Raw genomic sequence first — 19268 nt, forward strand, 5'->3', positions numbered from 1 at the left:
CAGAAAAACTATGAAAACCACCATATGTTTTGAGGCAACTAGTGTCATCAATCCTTCACTTTCAAACTTCAAAAGGAACAAGAGGAGGTGCTTGTGAACAGGTTACCACAACTAACAGAAAGATGAACTGCAGTACAACACAAGGGAAAGTGAATCCATACCTGGGTCTGGATATCATCTCCTGTGACGATGTTCCCAACAGCTCGTAAGGCAGGAGATACAACTTTGTAGTCGTTGTGCCTAAAATTACCAAGGAAAGATCTAAGTGTTAACCATCCTGAAGCATCTCCATCTTTACATCCTCAAGGAAGGAATATCCATCAGCCAGGGGAAAACTTCCCTGCTAAACCTGACTTAACTCTCACTATCTGAATCAAAACACTCTTTAATTTTAAACTAATATTAAGTCTTCCTAGGGTTTCTAAATATTTAGGCCTTTAGATATCATTCAGCAGCATAAAAATAAAATATGATATTAAAAGAATACAAGTATTTCAGATTACAGGCATCCTTGGGAGGGAAAATGTAATCAGCTTTAACTATGAAACACACTTAATGTAGCACGCATACAGGCAGAGAATGAGACAGAGGAACATGGACAGAAGCTGTGTTTTTAACCCATACAGCTGTTTGATCATCTTCTGTCATTGTATGCATCCCACCATCGTCATTGTTAAATCAGGATTGGAACAGGAAAGGCAAAGTAAGGAATTTTTTTCTCAAATGAAAACAATTCTTTATAAAAAGGTACCTTAGGTAATACATTCTATTCATTAATCCAGCATCAGATTTGCTTTAATCTTAAAAGCCTTAATAGTCTTTTTTATTTAAATCACTGAAAACCATTATTTCTTGTTCTTAGGTAACTGAATGCTCCATGTCCTTAGACCTGAAGAAATAGCTCTGAACAAGGCCAGTCTCCCTGACCCCAACTCCCACAGCTACACTTTACTGACCAAAGTGTGCATATACTCTTCTACAGTAAGGGTCTAGGAAATTATTTACATTTCAAGTCCCTGGTACTGTCAATTCTAGTAAATTTTACTATTTCTTACACTTCCACCTTTGATAGCCTTCAGCAATTTCATTGGTAGGTAATTATAACATGGACTTCAACGGCACAGAGAAAATTCCAGTATATATTATGGATTTTATAAAAATGCAGCTGTTAGGTGCAGGAAAAAATCTCTTAAGAAATAGCAAAACTAGTACAAGAAAAGTTCCATTGTTTCTGTTACTCATGACAAATAGAGAAGACCGAACACAGACAGGTAAAATTAAAACTCAAATCTTGCTTTTTGGAAATTACTACATTTCAGGACATATCTAATTACACTTCCTATTGCTGGAACCTTGATTTTAGGGAAAAGAGTGGATAGTACATTTGCTCAGAACAAATTTCTTACATCAGCAATTCCACAAGTCTTCTGCAGACTCCTGCATCAATTACAGCCTGGATTTTATCATTGGGGCCATCAGACAAATAGGACAAAGCCCAGCAGGCATCAGCTAATACATCTGTATCATTGACAAAGAGCAGCCAGGAAAGCACACTAAGACAAGGTGAAACCTGTAAGACATTAAGAGGAGATACATACATTGTGCAATTAAAAGGGTCAGAAGATTTATTAACATGTCAGTTAATTTTGTATGTGGCATTATAGGACTAGGCACTGGCATCTCAAAGTTCAATACTCAGAAAATTCCAGACCTAGGTACTACTTCTCTGCGGGGCTGTAGCTACACAACTATGGAGGAGCACGTCAGCAGAAAAGCACTATGAGAACTCTTCAGCCTCTACAGTACAATGTCTGGCAACTTAAACTCATACTTGTCTGGTAAGATGTGCCATACTTTGCACTGCAGCAGCCAAGATGTACAGATGTTCTGCTGTGGTATGGTCATCTCCAGTACAGGAACAGTAACAAAAAGCTAGGAGGCAGCTATATTAAAAACAGTGTTTGTGAATGTCTGTCCAAAAGACAAAATACATTCAAAAACTTCATCTGTAAAAAGCCCATAAATTGTTTCAGAGAAACTCTGAAGTATTTCTGCCATTTAGTTTAAGTTTCACCACCCTTATTGCTTATTTGGCTACCATCACCTCACAACACATTTCCTTTCAAACATCTCTTACCTTGGCAAAATCTGGAGGAGGATTTTTCCCTCTGCAGAGGTTGGATAGAGCCCATACAGCATTTCGGGTCATAGTGAGACGGTTCTGTTTTGAAAGCAATCTAAAACAAACCAACAAAAAATTCCAACCTTTGCTTTTTAAAAATCAAAGCCAGGCAACTCTGTAGGGTCAACTGCATGAATCACTAAAATAAACTCAGGCCTACATTTTAACATACATGAGGGCAAAATATGCTCCATTTTTTTCTACAAAAATACATCCTGAGGAAAATCATGCTTGATAGCTGGATACTAACACACATGCTAGACACATGAATCCTAGTATCCCGACAAGAACAATAACCATTATGCTAGAAGTGTGTTCATTTAATTGCTTAGATACTGATGTGGCAGATTAACAGTCAGAAGGCGCAGGAACTGTGATAAAATTACTGTAAGTAGAAGGATGTGCAGGTAGTTTTGGAGAGTACTCTCTTCACTGAACTGCATTTTTACGTCAGTCTCAGACTTTCAGCCCCACTTCTACACTTTTGTATGTTAACTAGTGAAGGAGAACAAAACATACCCTCAGAAAAGACATATGATCAGGTTTAGGGTTTCCCAAACATTCAAGACAGTCACATATCTCACAGCAAGCACCATTTACAGACTTTCTGTGCACACTGGCTCCAGTCCTGGCATACAACAGCCTTGCCCACTGGGTTCTTGTTAGAACACAATTCTACAGACCACCCCAAACCAGTCTCTTCCTGCAGTTGTTAAGGGGTGGCATCCACACACCACCTGCAGGGTTCAACTTCTGCTCCACAAGACACAGCAAGCCCAGCCATGTGATGAACTGTAATACTGACACCTTAATGAGACCTGCATACCAAAACTGCCCTCTCACATTAGGACTATCACACTGACCAAAGCTGCATCAGCCACTGTTACACTGTGAGTTCCCTTATGTGAGATCAATCCTCACATTGACAAAGATGTCTGTGGAGTTGGTTAATTAAGTCAAACACAGTGTGAAGCCTCTGAACAAGGCATTTTCCTGACAACTTAGAAATTACTAGCTATAGTGCTCTTTAGCCTAGGAGGAATGCAGTAAGGCAAGACATAGTTTTCCACAACTGTAACAACTCAGTTTCTTTTTCTCATAGCCATCCCACACTGTATCAACGTCTTTATGAGAGCACTGGAGAACTCCACTGCTGCAAACAGAGTTTGCAAAGGACAGAGACTGAGTAATCCTAATTTGGACATGACAACAAAAGATGGTGTCACTGTTTCAGCAATAATACAGTCCTTCAGCAGAGGACCATCAAGATAATTAGCAGACTAGAGAAATGACACACAACAGGAGGGTTAGAGACCTGGATTTGTTCAGCCTTAGAAGGAGACGGTGTAAGGGGAGATACAACTGCTGCCTACAACAGTTTAACAGGTGGACACAGAAAAGAGGAAGCCAGATCCTTCTCAAAGGTGGGCAATGACAGGACAAGAGGCAAGTGTCACAAGGTAAAACATAGAAAATTCTGACTAGGTATCAGAACATTGTTTTTCACCATGCCATGGTCAAATACTGCAACAGGTTGCCCCAGGTGGTTACGGAACCTACCTTTGATGTTCCAAATTTGACTGGTTACGTAGTTGAGCAATCTAATCTGATCTCACCTGCTATGAAGAAAGGCTTTGACTAAATGACCTCCAGAGGTGCCTTTCAACTTAAGTTATTCTATGACTCTATATTAAGCCCAGGCATTCACCCACTCTGTAGAATAAAATAGTTCCAGCTTAGCTGCTCCTAAAACGTGTTTCCATTTTAGCTTCCAAAGCAGTTCAGGAGCCCCCATTAAAAAGTCTGATTAGTTCATAATAAAAAAAAATCATTATTATTCTTCACGGCAAAACACAAACTTCAGTCTTATCAGACATTCACGTAAAGTTCTGGAAAACATATTAGAACAGACTTACTGCAATAAAGGGGGCAGGATATTACAGTCCAATACATAGTCTCTGCACATAGTGCTGTCTCCAGCAATGTTGCCAAGAGCCCATACTGCCTGCAACGAAAAACAGAATAGTAATTGCTTTTATTCTCACAATTCAACCAGTGTAGTGTATGTATTAGAGTGGGAGATACCCTGTTCTCACTGTTAGATCCTGGACAATGTACAGAAGGGGAATGCATTCTGGCTGAGTATTACATATACACACCCAAGCTCATTATATGATTCAGGAATATTTATACAGATCTAAGAGGAATACCAAAACAGCCAACATGTATGTCTCCAAAGACTTTGCAGGCAGACATAACCTTGCTCTGTCCACAATATAAGAGATGAGCTTATCTCCCAGGCTTAGTAACATACTAATTCTACACTCCTCCTGGTTCAGAGCTGGTTCAAGTCCAAATGTTCATAGCACAGGTCAAGCAAGTTTGTATCTACCCAAAAAATGTTTGGGTGGAACAGCCCATATTAGTATTTCCTAAGAAGCCATAAAAGCATGCGTTGTTTACACAGTCATTAAGAATGCTGACACCAACTAAGATAAAAATGAGAATCTATATGCAAGATAAACCAATATTCAGAATCAAAGCGTTCGGATGGGCATTGGCATATATTCTTTAACAGAACACTATACAAGACAGAACCAGTGTTGCCTATTAAGACATATGCATGGCAAAACACAAGGACAGATGTTTTCTCCCTTGGACATCAGTACTACTGTAACCTTTCATTTTGAGAAGAAAAGATCTAAAATACCAGAAGATAATTAAAGAAGGACAAAATCCATCTTCTGTAACATGATGATAATAAAAGATGTAATTGTTTTTGATTTACACATTTGGGTCAAGTGGTGTTTCTGATATCACTGTCTACTAGTATGAGAGCTATAACTGAAAAAAATTAAAAGTAGACTAGATGAAGTATAAAAGCCATTTGATGAATTCCATGCAATTTACAGACGATATTTTGTCACACACGAAAGTGTATGAAACTCACCTTTGCTATTTATTTCAAGTTAGCAGAGGGCTAAGTGTCATATCAAATAGATACGTGTATCTCCTTATTTGGTAAGACCCATACAATGTCTACACAACCACTGGAAATACTTCCAGTACTGCACATAGAGGACCAAAAGCAATCCTATTTATCATGGACAGCAGCTGAATGTCCTCATCAAATTTCTCCGTAGTTGAAGACTTATTTGCAGTAAAATGTGTTACAGTGCATAACTATTTCTCCAACTGAACATATGTAAGTTCCCCACACAAAAACATGTTTTTCTCTCCGTATCTCTACTTGAAATAAATTACTCCTCTAAAAAAATTGACAGAATAAGCCAAACTTGTTACCTAAAGGAAATTCTCGGATAATCTGAAATAAACTTATTTATTCATTACCGATATGACATCAATTGATTTGTTGCATTACATTTCTAGTGTAACATGTTTTTAAACGGTGGCAAAAAGATGCTTTAAAAAACAGACTCCAATCACTCTAGAGGCCCAAACCCACCAGCAAATTCTGCAAAATTAATACAGCTAAAACCAGATGTAGATACAAAATGTAGATACAGACGTCAGCTTGCTAGATACAAAATAAAAAAGACTCCTCCTCTGTACCAGTATTACCAATAACACCATAGACAGATTGATCGGAAGTCCCTAAACTGCAAGTTGTTAAGAAACTAGGAGACTATTCTGGGGAAGGATTAGTTTGTTTCGTTCTCCTACTGTTTTCCAAGCTTCTGCTGCCAGCCACAGAGACAGGGCACCAGCCTACACTGACCTTTGCTGTGAAACAGCACAGCCATTACTATGCAATGTCCCCCCAAAACTGATCTTCATCAAGAAACTTATTTTTCATTCCAATTCTTATTATTTTACAACTGTGGCGACAACAGTTTATCTGAAATAAAAGTATAACCTTGGGTCTGGCAGCCTCATGGATTCAAGACAGAGAAGGCAGCTACCAGAAAAATTTAGCTTAAGAGACAGAACATATGCCACGTCCTGCAAAATGTCATTCGTATTAGAAATGTAAGAAGCCACGCTCATTGCTCACTGCAATGCTTATATTTCTGCAGCAATGAGAAGCCCAAGGAATGAATCAAAGATTTCAGATGGTTCTAAATAAACTTGTGGATCTTCTAAAAATGTTTAGGGGTGAAAAAAGTTAGAATTTGCCATAATTTCCTTTTATTGAACATGTGGATAACTTTGTATGAAGATACAATCTCCTTGCCTGGACAGTCTTACACATGTTAAAACACCCCTGGAAGCCGCATTTCACTTGTCTGTGGACTTCGTTTCTGCTGTTATAGCAATATCTATTTTTAGGGTTGACAACAGCGATAATCACTTAATCCAAGAATCCATTCTGACCCTGAATGACAGACTGGTTTTGCAACAGCAAATCCCATATCAAAAAGTCTAACCAGAGAAGTCAAATAGCATCGCTACTGCTTTCCCACTCTTGTTTTTTTTCTTATGGCAAGAGAAGTCTGGCCGATTAGTCTGATATCACAGGACCTGGTAAGAGAGGACGTTGGAAGAAAACCTTGTAATGCTAATGACTGATAGTACACAAGATGCAAAGAAATTGAAGTATCTTAGGAAAAATACGCAAGGTTTCATTCAACAAGGAAGATGTCTTTCCTTAAGGAATTACTTCAGCTCTTCAGATAAGTGAAGAACATAAGTCAAGCTCATTTAAACTCTTCTAATCAAACACTGCTATAAATACAAAGCTCTGCCATGGTTCCCACAGATGACATGTGAACAATGACAAGTGTCTTCAGGGTTTGTTTGTCTGAATAATGTTCAATGATTTCCATTGCTTCTTTTGTGCACTCCTCAAGATGCAAATGGCTTGCTTGTCATAACATTTTGGCTTCATTCTACACATCCCAAATTTTTTCATCTTCTTTTCTGGATAGTCGCAAAGGTAAAAGGATATTTAATTCCGTTAAATTTCAGAGTTTCTTAAATCCAAAAAATATTTGACCCTAAAAAAACCTCCATTTCAGTACTTTCCAATATCTACATCCAGACCTGAAGATAAGAACCTGTAATTTTAAGATCTGTAGTCTGACTTTTTAACCAACATCTTAGGTAGCAAAGTTGTGTGTAAACTGAAAATGCAAATGCTGCCTTGTCAATTGACAACGTCTATTTTTATACACCTGTATAAATTTCCATTTATTGCTAATAGTGGAGTAGGGATTGTTGCAGGTCTCCAGTTTATTTTACTCATTATTAAACTCCAGTATTTTTTCCTGCAGTGCTGGACAACTTCAGCAGTCAATAACAGCAAAGTGCAAGTTTTGTAGAGTACTATTGAGCCATATGGTGACTTCTGTGAATAATTCATGTGCTTTCTGACAACCCTCCACTTTCCCCTGCGTTCTGAAGGCTCTCAGCCATTATTTCATTAGGCCTTTGGATATTTAAACCAAGTGCTAAACCAACCACCAACAGTGCATAGAGTCTGTGCCTCTTGGTGGAGAAGAAATATTATAAAGTGAGAATCAACACTTTCTCCACTTTTGGCTGTTGACTTGGGAAATGGATCTAATGCTGGGACGAAAATGGTGAAGATTAGCTTGCATACAAGCGTGATTGGCTAAGTGGACACAAGGAAGGATACTGGAAGGCCAAATTCCTAAGAGATGACTTCTACTATGTCCCAACACAGAAAACACCTTTCTTTCAGTGGCTGGGGTGGTCAGAGTTCCTTATTTCTCACATCTCATCCACCCAAACAGAGAAAGTAGCTCATACTCATGCCTCAACTGTTTTTCCTGATGCTGATTACTAAGACCTAGTTAGTAGGACTGCTGATGTAAAAGCCAAAGAGAACTTGGACACCACACTCACAGGTCACCGCTGCCAAACAAACCATGGTTACCAAAAGGAACAGCAATACAACTAGAAATGGAAAAATACTGAGGGAAAAACACGTTGGTTGCTTTAGCTGAAAACACAAACGTTCCCAAAGGAGAACAGGGCAGCTGGGGATGCTCCTGCCACTGGCTGTCCAGCAGAGCACAATGACACATACCTGTCACTGTGAGACAATCTCAATCATCTCAGACAGGGAGTGTAATGCCTTCCATGGTTTTTGAAGGAAATTCAATGTTCATCAAGGAAACCCAAGCTGACATCTGGGTTTTAAATACCTCAGCAAGGGAACTCAGGAAAGAACTGCAGCTAAGACACTGCTGAAGCTAGATCAACCTTAAGCATGTCTAAAGGGCTTTGATGGAGTCCTTCAATATAAATAATTTCACGCTGGCATATCTAAATTTCTAGATGTCTTTTGGAAGGAAAAATTGCAGTAAGTGGAAGAAGGCTAGGACATATGCCACTGACTAAATCTAAAAATTAGCGCACCAAAAACGGAAACGGGGAGAGGTGGGGAGATGTAGCCAAAGTGTTTTTCATAAATAACGGAGATGTAGCTTCTGTAATAAACTCAGTTTCTTTGATGGGAAAAATGGATGCCAAATGGTTTGACCACTGATCACAGAGAAAGACTGAGATACAATCTGAGAAAGACTGATTTACAATGCAAACAATGAAAGAGTTAAAGGATGGTAGGGTAATTAAATGTCAGCCTGCATAGCTTAAAGGGAAACAGATCTTGTAAAAAGACTAAGATATAATTTCATTAAAATACATGTTGTTTAATGAACATAGTTATAAAGATTCCCTCACACAGACTTCTATAAAACCACTGATTTAGAACCACACTAGACTCAGAAACTAGCATATGCAAAAGAAACAGTGCAACATATTAGATTAAAACCAGCTTATAAATATGAAAAATATCTGTTGGGAAAATCATGATCAGATAAGGTAAACTGGTATCTGTTCCTGAGCCACTGCTAAGGGAAGTTTGAAATAAAAGATAAATTCAATGGTGTAAATCTGTAAGACTGACTTACTGTAAGACAAAATCAGTGGATAATGATTAGCCAGTAAGTCAAATTAAAATAATATTAAATATGAATTTTTTTTTTTTTTTAGTTTATGCTATGCTACATATTCAGAATTATATTATCACTAACATTTCCTTCTACAGAATTACTATCCCACTTAGCACAGAGAATGGCTTACTAAACACAGCCTTCAGTATTTCTTTTTCTCTTCATCCTTTACTATATGGTTGTAGGGCTAGCTTCTGGCTCATCTGCCCTGAACATGTACTCATATTTTCTGTATTCTCCTGTATTTTTGTAATTTGTTGCAAATGCAGCAAGAGCTGCTTGCAAATAATAATCTTCACAGTACTACTGTAAGATAAGATAAGAATCATCATTTTACAGGGGAGAAAATTATGGCCAAATATCTTCCAGTTTCAGAAATCTAGCTTGAGAAGTCCAGGAACAGATCTGCTCAAAACACAAACCTAACTACAAAAGTCACTTGCAAAAGTGCTGAGTTGTCCTCAACTACAAAACAAAATGGAAATATTTCACATTGAGCATTCAAAAAAACACAGAACTAGTTTACTGAAAATCATATAAGCAAATTTTCCAGCATCAGACACTAAGCAGTAGATACATTTATCTCAGAAACCTGCAATCACCTTAATCGTACGAATCTCTTCCCTTTTCTCCTTCATTCACGGTAACGTGTTCCAACTTTAACAAACAGAGCGTGACAAATAAAAGCCTCCTCTACTACCCACTGATTTGTTACCAGGGCAACAATCTGTACATATACTGAATGAGACGAGAGTCATCTGGAAAAATACTATGCAATTGTGTACTAATGCTATCCTGTAATGCAGAAGTACAAGAGCTAACTTTTAAGCGCTTAACGCTTTTAATTTTTGTTTTAGTCGATATTACAGTGAAGTGTTTGGGGTTTTTTAAAGCTGTTGGAAAAAACAGAATTTCTTTCATGTTGGCCTGCATTAAACCCAAAGTCAGCTGTGAGCAGGGCTGCAATCTCTAGACGTGCAGCATAGAAACTCACTATGAAAAGGTTTAGGTAACACTTCGCAATGGTACATTTTCCTTCTTTAGCACAGCTTACTACAGAGCAATTTGTAACTGGTATTTAGAGACTTACTGGTAACACAGAGATCATGGATTCAGCACCTGAACTGCACAGAAAAATATTTTCCAGTAACACACACAGTACAACCCACTGTCTGCCTGCAATCTGACTTTAACATGTCAGCAGTTTATTAGGAGGCAGAGGGCGAAGGAGACAGATAAACTACTTAACTGTGGCCTCTAAGCTCTTCTGTTAATTCACACATCTTAAGGCTGAAGGCTGCACAACTCATTCTAAACAGGTTCGCTCTTCCCACCTGCTCTCTGAACATCAGCAGGGATGATAACAACAATCTAATTAAAAAACCAAGTTAGCTCTTGCACAGAAGATCATTAGGAGCAGAAAAATGGAGTAGCCCTTACCACACTCAAAGCACCAATCATTCTGCAGGAACAGCACTGTACAAGTGATGGCTGAATTTGGAAAGCAATGCCACCAACTTCAACCCTCAAAAAACAAACTAAAAAGCATCATATAGCTAAGTCTGGATGGATTTTCACATGGGCAGAACACAGCATTTATCTGCCTCTTTGGCAAGCTCCCTATCACATTTCTAGTTTCTACAACAACACACTCATTTCCTCAAAGCAAGCTAAAAAAATGGACAAAAAATACTTATTTCCTTTAATATCATTTTCTCAAGCACCTGAATTCTATTTATTCTAAAAAAACTTTTAAAAAATAATTCAGCCTGAGACAGACCATTGAAAATGGAAAGTTGCAGAGTGGAAGAACTAGAAAGCTATAAGCAACTGAGAAAAAAAAACAAAAATCTGTCTGTCTTGTGGAAAATGTTAGGCAACCTTAAGTACAGGTGGTACATTCTGAGCCAGCTATAAGAAAGAAAGGCAAGTTACATAAAGCGATCCAATGCTTATGAGTCAGGACTCCTCCAATCATGCATCTCAATACAGCCAAATGCAAGGTCAGACATCTAGGAACAGATAACAGAGGTCACACTTACAGGATGGAGAACTGAACCCTGGAAAGTCAGTGACTCTGAAAAGAACAATGGATCACATTGGATAATCAGCTTAACCTGAGCTCGCAGCCAGCTTCTGTGGCAAAGAGTCGGCAAAGACGTCTTGAATATTTACACACCAAAGTATCAAGTAGAAATGAAAATGAGGTACTATCTCTGCAAACAGCATTGCTGGAAGAGTGCTACTGGAATATCCAGTGCTTGTAATTTCACCACCACAAAAAGACATTGAAACAAAGAAACGTTCAGAAAAGGGTCACCAAAAAACAAACCAACCACCGCAGAAATACCCTCATAATGAGAATTCAGAGCTTCATTTCATTTGCTCAAGAAAAGCTTAAGCTATGGTCTATAAGTAGCTACAGGAAAAAACAGAGAGCTTACTAATTGAGCAGACAATGAAACAAAAGCAAATACCTGGACCCAAAGCTAGGTAAATTTGTACAGTAAAGGTACATACTTTCAAGTTAGGATTAACTGAAACTCTGTTTGTTAACATGATTAATATTTCATCACCCTAAGTCTTCAAAGCAAGATTACATGTCTGAAATACATCCTTGTTCAAACACAAGTTATGGACCCCATGCGGAAATTACCGAGTCAAATGTCTGGTCTGTGCTTTACACTGATCTGTTTGGGCCTTAAAGAATATTCATCTACTCTGTAAGGAATGTAGAGAACAAACCATAATTTTCTCTGTAGACAACAAACTATAATTTCCACTCATGCTTTATCTTCAGGAGAAACAAGCATGAACTTTCCATCTCTAAAGCAATTTTTTAAACAAGGCTTCTTGAATTCCTCAATACACAGAAAAATATTAACCCATTAGAGATCAAAATGCATTACCCCATTGGCTGTGGTTAAATATATCATTTCCAGAAAAAGAAAAATACAATACTTGCTTAGATATCTTAACATATACTAGGTAAAAAGGAACTGTTGTGCAAAACTGCCAAACACTACATTTCCTCTAAAGACTTTCTTACAGCATAGCCTTGTTCCTTTCTAGGCAAGGAAAAACAAAAACAAAACAAACCAACCCAAACAAACAAAACAAACCAACAAAAAAAACCACCCACAAAAAAACCCAACCCCACAAACCACCACACACACAAAAAACCCAACACCGTTCTTAACCTTAATCTTTACCTGTTCCTGTACATCTTCAAACTCCGAACTAAGCAGCTCTATGAAGATGGGGACAGCTCCTGCTTGGATCACTATTCGAGTCTGAAGGGAATTTCCCGAGGCAATATTTGTCAGCACCCACGCAGCTTCAAACTGGAAAACAAAATACAAAAGAAAGTTCACTAGGAGCCTTCTGTGCCACACCAAAAATGAAGACTAAATGTCTTTTAAAGACAGAAAGAATTGGCATAGAGAAAGCATGAGATACTACTAATTAACACAGACAAATTGCAAAGTAAGAATCAGAATCATAGAGTTAAAAGTTATCCGTATCACTTGAAATCAAAATTTGCAGGATTTCCTTATGAGATCAAGATCAGGTTTGCTGTGGCTTTTCAAATATTAGTTTTTGCTATGCAATTATATTACCTTTGGTCTATTCTACTGCCTTTCCTGACTGGCTAAGAACCAATACACAAAAAATGAGTCTTCCCACAAGACATTTGATACCTGCACTCACTGAATCAGCAATGTGATTCCTGAAGATGCATGAAGAGAGACACTATCAACATTGTTTGACAAAACTTGATGGATATGAAGCAAATAAAAGCCATTTAAAAAAACAAACAGGAAAGGAGATTTAAAAAAAACAAAAAAACAAACAAAAAAACCCTTTGTGATCACAATCCGGTAGAACTCTGCAACTACAGCAAAGTACTGCTCTCCAACTCTGGTGATCAGTATTGCTGCCAAGAGTTATTAGTGTATGATGTTTTTATTCAAGACTTTAAGCAAAACTGAGATCCTAAATTAACACTTTGCATCTTTTAACTGTTTTTTTAATTTATTTTTATTTTAATCTCAACTTGCGAAAGCATTAACTTTTTAAGCTGAAATGCAAATTTTAACACGACCTGATACAGACCTCAGAAAATATAGATTCTAGAAATCTAGATTTTGGTAGATTTCTGCATGCTTTTCAGTCCAAAAATTATTACACTAGCAAATTTAAATCCTGTCAGATACATTCAGAATTTAGAGAACGAAAAGACTGCTAAAAGTTGAATGAAAAGGCAAAAATCAAGGAACAATAAAAATAGAAAGTTGTATGCTATAAATGACCAATTTTGACATTACTAATGAATTTTATTAAACTGATGTTGATCCAGCAGTATTCCAGTGAAAATCCTGATATACTTTCCAAGACTAGCTATCTCCAAAGAGCAACAAGGACTTATATTTAGGATTTAATCATAAAAGCAACTCCTGCTAAGGAGACACATAGAATCCTGAAATGGGTCTGAAATAAGAACTCAACAAGTAAGCCCAGGCTGGTAAGGCTTTTAATTTTTAAGTGTTACTAATTATTAAAGACTTCAGTTTTAAAAATACAATTAATCCTGCCCTGCTGACCAACTAAATGAGAAATTATCTTCTGGTAAGATGTGAATAAACGATTCCAAAATACATCATTGTAATACACAAAGAGTATGGGCTGCAATAAAGCAGAAACACATAATGTCAAAACTGCAAGACTCATCCTTAATGAACTAGAAGCAAAACGTTCAGGCCAGAGCTTAAGGCCAACATAAAATGTACTTGCTTTCCTGTAATTTTACTTTCTCTGAAGTGACTATCCAGTGTTTTGTGATATTATTAGTCATCTTTCAACCACAGAGGTTTCTTACTCATATTTTAGAACTTTCCCTTTGGCTTCCTAATGGATGCCACCAGGTTGACCTATTCATAACTCAGAGACTCACACTCTCTCCAGTCATATATCCATAATGGAGAAGAAACACTATGTATAAACATTAATCAAATTTAAGACCAAAAACCAGGTGGTACTTGCTCGAATCTGTACTTTACTTCAAATATTTATAAAATAAGTTTTGATTATGATCTAATCGTAAGATCTCCCCATCTTTTGTGGAACAAAGTTCTGTTAAACTGAGCTCTTCCCAGCATCTAACTAGAATCAAGGGCAAATTAGATGATGCCCTTGTGTGAGCACCACTTAACATTGCAGATGGTATAAGTTACAGTAAGGTTAGCTGAGTGACAGTTTCTCTCCTCCCTCTCCACTGTGGACACCTGATGCTCCAGAATGTATAAACTAAGGAGCAGCCACATGCAAATGGCAAAGGACAGAAAAACAAAATACTTTATGATAATTTATTAACAGGAAGAAAACCTCATCCAAGGCATGATCTTGGTATCTGTGTGGTATTGCTCTTTTTTAATATTTCTCTCTCCATCACAGAAAGATTTTGCACATGAGACAAATTTACTTGTTCACATATGGTTTAAGGGATCATGGGGAAGACAGGAGCTTTTTTAAGTCTTGAAATAGCTTGAGCAAAAACTGAACAGAGGAATTCCAGACAAATTAGGCTTTCCTACCACTGATACCAGAAGCCCAGTTTTTACTGAACATTCCATTGACAACACAGAAGAAAAATGGAGCACAAAGTCACATAACGTTCCAAGTTCATCAACATGGAAGAGCGTCCATATTCAATCCACCATACAAGTACCTATAGTGCCTGAGCAAAAAAAAACTTCCATGTTTCCAGAATGAGTTGGAAATCCTTTCCTTCTACAGCTAGGCTAGAGTCAGGAATGCCTAGAATGACAAGCCCAAAATCTACACCTGTGCCAAGGAACACTTTTGGGAACAATGACAGAGTGAAAACAAATATTAAAAAGGGAGGTCAAGAGGAACTTCCCAACGGATCACAGCAAAAAGTTCTACCCGCAGACCCTGAACTGCCAAGCAGGCAAGACAGATTGGGCAAGATGAAGGAAAAATAACCAGTTGGAATGGAATATCAAGAGCAATGTACTCAGGTTTATATTTTCAATGCTTTGTTACAAACTCTTTAGGACAAGCTTGGAAGTTTCAACTTTGACTGATTTTTGCTCTTTCTGTGTAAAAATCAATACAATACGTTACACCAGTAAGGCCATGAGAATTTGACTCAGTCTACAATTGCTTTTGAAGTTTTTTAAACTAGAGATATATCTGCATTTGATGAAGTATCCTCTACCTTTATTCTCCCTTCCTATTCAAATATGTCCTTCAAATATTAGGAGCTTGTTTCCCTTTATCTGCCTGTCTTAGGCTTCATGCTAGAGCCCTATAAGTAATAAAAGGCATTCCTTTTTTTTTTATATCTGATCACTTACAAACTTTCCACTGGAGTTGCAAACCAACTGGCTTAAATCTGATACATGCTCTTAGTTCCTGTCCACAGACTCCTCAAAGGTAGCTAGCAGACCTTTGGAATTCTGTGGATATCAAATTGAAAAGTAATTCCTATAAATGATACCTTTTCTGTAATGTGTAACAAAAAAGGTATCAATTTTTTTGCATATCTCCACTCACCAAAATTTGGATTTCACATGGCATTAACAAACTTTTTGCCTTCTGCATTTTGAACATTGGTTCTAACCTATATGTTGTATTTAATGGTTATCTATTAACATTTTTTTTCTTTTACTAGATGATTCGTTTTCTTTCATTTTCTACTAGCCCAGAAGAAAGAACACTGAGCAAAAAAAAAGGACAACTGGAAGTGAGACAAAACTTCAAGAAGCAAGTCCAAGACAAATTAACCACCATTGCAGCAGACACAATTTAGTTTTTCAAACCAAAGCAAGTAAGTTTCAAGGTTTCTATGGTTATCATTATGGATTGTAATTCTAATTCTAAACTTTTTTTAATTTAATAAAAAATTTAAGTCATAATTGTAAAGATTTAAAACTGTCTTCAATTGGTACAAAAAAGACAAACACTAAAGTTTATTTTAATATCTTTTCATCTGTTGAGGTCCAAATTTCAAACTCTGTTTTTGTTACATGACAAACTGTAAAGACCCCATCCTAGCAATCACACAATGCAACTCAGACATGTCTGTCTCTCCTGTCCCCAGAGGTCTTGCTAGAAACCCTGAAGATAAAACAGCTTTTTTAACCTAATGAAGAAAAAGAGAGGAAGTACAGCTAATTAAACAAATCACTGATTTTTTGTTACCTCATTTGCATCACCAAATACCTTCAAAATATAGGAAGATAGATATATTTATATTTATATACCTGTAATGTACAGTTTTCTTTTCGTTTGAGGAATTCCACAAACCTGGCCACCACTCCTGGTGTGCTTATGACTTCATCTATTGGGGGATTTGGTTCTATTTAAAATAAAAAGTAAAGTTAGATACATTCATTTCTTTGTAGGGAAATTCTCAAATTACTGCATCAAAATAATATCCAATGACATACTGACTCCTCTTTTCTGAGAGTGTGTTCTTTTTCTACAATACTGCTTTACCTTTACTAAAAGGCAATGGATTCCTGTCTGTCACCATAAGAAGACTCCAGCCTGAATTTTGAGGCAATGAGGTAACATGACTCAAAACACTAATGCACTCCGTAATTTAGGCAGATGAACTTCACAGCAGCAGTTCTGTGAAGTCACTCTGGCATGCACACATGCAGAGAAACTTCAGTATACCAGCATATTTGAGCCATACAGACATTGCCTACAATATTTAAACTTATTAGAGACATTGCCTAAAATATTTAAACTTACAATCAAGAGTAGACATCACATTTGCATCACTTAGTAGTTATACAGATTTCAAGAAAAGAAGTGACTATTACATACATCTAGCTGACGTTTTGCAAAACAGAGCTTTATCCAGAAATTTCTGTATGAAACTCAATTTTTATTGCTGTCAAAGTAAAAACATAAGCTGGGGACGCTTCTACATTTTTCCTCCAAGTAATTTCAGCCCTTACCTTTAGAAAGAAGCTTTCGGAACTTCTGGGTGGCTGAAAGCTGCTGTTCTGGACTATTGGAGAAAATCATCTCAATCATATCAGAGGTGATGACTGCACTCTAGGATTCAGGTGGGGAAGACAGAACAAGAATGATAGAGAGCAAGAGGGAAAACAAAATCTGGGATTAGTGGCAAAAAGGTTACAACATTTGCTAAACTGGTATTCAAGCTTATCTCTCATTGAGTAAAAACCTAGATAAGACCATTATTGACAACAAATGAGTCATCATACATGTACATCTACATAAGCAGCATCATTCTTAAGTGTAGTCTTTCTTTTCTGGAAGCCAAAATTCAAATTTGACTTAAGATATAGCAAGAAAATTACTCTTCAGAATCTCTCACCAGTATTCTCTCCCCTTTTTTTCTATCTCCCCTCCTCTAAAATAGATGTAAAATTGTCAGCTTCAACAAAAGGTAGTTTAAATTGGAATAGCAATTACTGTTAAGCAAGAAAACCACTTTGATTACGCTATTGTTTAGATTTCTGTAACATGTACATTTTTGACTCATTCTCTTACACCAAAATGTACAGGACCTGTCATTTTTAGAAGAGTTGACAAACCTAATGCTTGTCATCATAATCAAGTAAGAGTATTACATTTTCCATAATACTGACAGTTTCCACTAATACAGGTATTCTGTAAATGCCAGGTAAAATCTGACATTGTTCATCACACATGTAAACCCATGTAAAGAAGCATAAGGAAAGTTAGATTCCCCCCCCCCCCCCCTTCTGATCTAAATCCTTATATAGATCTGATTTAAAGCCTTAGATAGATATGGAGACAGATGACAATGCTGAAAATACTTAAGCTTTGTCTGTAACAGCTAACAGCTCCAACTGTTAAGACTCTGAAATTAATGATATTTAAATAATAAACTGTATAATGGTAGTATCTATCTCCATTAGATAGGCTCCTTTCCTTACTTTTTACTATCTATTCATTTCATATAAGCTTCCACACAAATGATTAAATGGTGTTCAGCACTTGTCTGATGTTTAAAGACTATCTTGAAGAGTAAAACAATATATTCTGTTAGTGATCTACTACATTGTTTATAGGCATTTCTCTGTTTCTCAGTAATTTTCAAGGCTGGTATAACCACCAACAGAAACCAAGCCCAGCCTGATTTCTGTGAAAACATCATTTGCATACTCTGAATACAGACACAAGCGTGAAGATCAGTGGTCACACTTTTAAGTGAGGACTGCACTTTCCTTAAACCTCTCTGTAACAGCCTGAATCCCTTACCATTTTTCTTACCAGGGAGAGGACTGTGGTAAAGAAGCAGGGAGAAAGCAGAGAAGTCTAATTTCCACTAAAAGTTTTTTCTGTAGGATGAAATTCCAGCTTGGAAAGGAGCTTAAGGACACATGCAAATAGATAAGTTAGGTCTAGCTGCGTTTCCAACACCCTGGCTAAAAATGGTGCCACTTTAAAGTCCGCTAACAAAGATTTCCACTGAGACCCTTTTTACTTTGTAAATTGCAATAACACATTGCCTGGTTTGTATTTTCATGTTTCAAGTGTTATGAATTTCAGATTAAAAAACCCCAACAAGTCTGGGCAACAGTTGATGAAATCACCCATAACGGTGAACATCAAAACCAGGAAGTAATCAGCCTGCTTGGAACAATGACATTTTATTTAATTTTCTTGAAAACATATCCACTGAGCAACCACTCACTCTATCCATAACATTTTTCTCTCATGTAATCTGTTTCAGGGCAGTTCACTGAGACAGGTGTTTAAGAGCTGTCCATAAGCTCTTTGAATGCCGTTTTTCACATTCTTCTGGAATTCCATTCCCCTCAAGTCACTGCACCACAGGCCTGCCCAAGTTTCAACAAACACTGTATTCCTTTCTCATCACTTACAGAAGTCATCTCCATGTTGTTCATCTGAGCCTCATGGAAGCCACCATCTGACATCACTTCCTCCTCCGCTTCTTCCTCAGCTGTTGCAACATTTCGGCGTTTAAACAACTAAAGAGAGAAAGTATTTAACATATATTATATAGCCAATACATACACAGCATGTCATGTTAGGCTGCAATAAAAATGACATAGGCTATCACCTGAAAGAAGCTAGCATACTGGCTATAG

At 37.2% G+C, this 19268-nt stretch overlaps 1 protein-coding gene across 1 annotated transcript in view; it reads right to left on the bottom strand.

The window, feature by feature from the left end:
• The window catches only part of KPNA1 (karyopherin subunit alpha 1), a 56778-nt gene that overhangs the window by 21950 nt on the left and 15560 nt on the right, over positions 1–19268 (bottom strand). Inside the window, exons 3-10 of the mRNA XM_050894098.1 lie at positions 19041–19148; positions 17118–17217; positions 16413–16507; positions 12336–12467; positions 4099–4187; positions 2138–2237; positions 1407–1570; positions 162–240 (exon numbers count right to left, since the gene is read on the bottom strand). Coding sequence (XP_050750055.1) covers positions 162–240; positions 1407–1570; positions 2138–2237; positions 4099–4187; positions 12336–12467; positions 16413–16507; positions 17118–17217; positions 19041–19148 — 867 coding nt within the window. The remainder of the gene's footprint in view (positions 1–161; positions 241–1406; positions 1571–2137; positions 2238–4098; positions 4188–12335; positions 12468–16412; positions 16508–17117; positions 17218–19040; positions 19149–19268) is intronic.

The sequence above is a fragment of the Gymnogyps californianus genome, chromosome 1 (assembly GCF_018139145.2).
Source record: "Gymnogyps californianus isolate 813 chromosome 1, ASM1813914v2, whole genome shotgun sequence".
Classification (NCBI taxonomy): domain Eukaryota; kingdom Metazoa; phylum Chordata; class Aves; order Accipitriformes; family Cathartidae; genus Gymnogyps; species Gymnogyps californianus.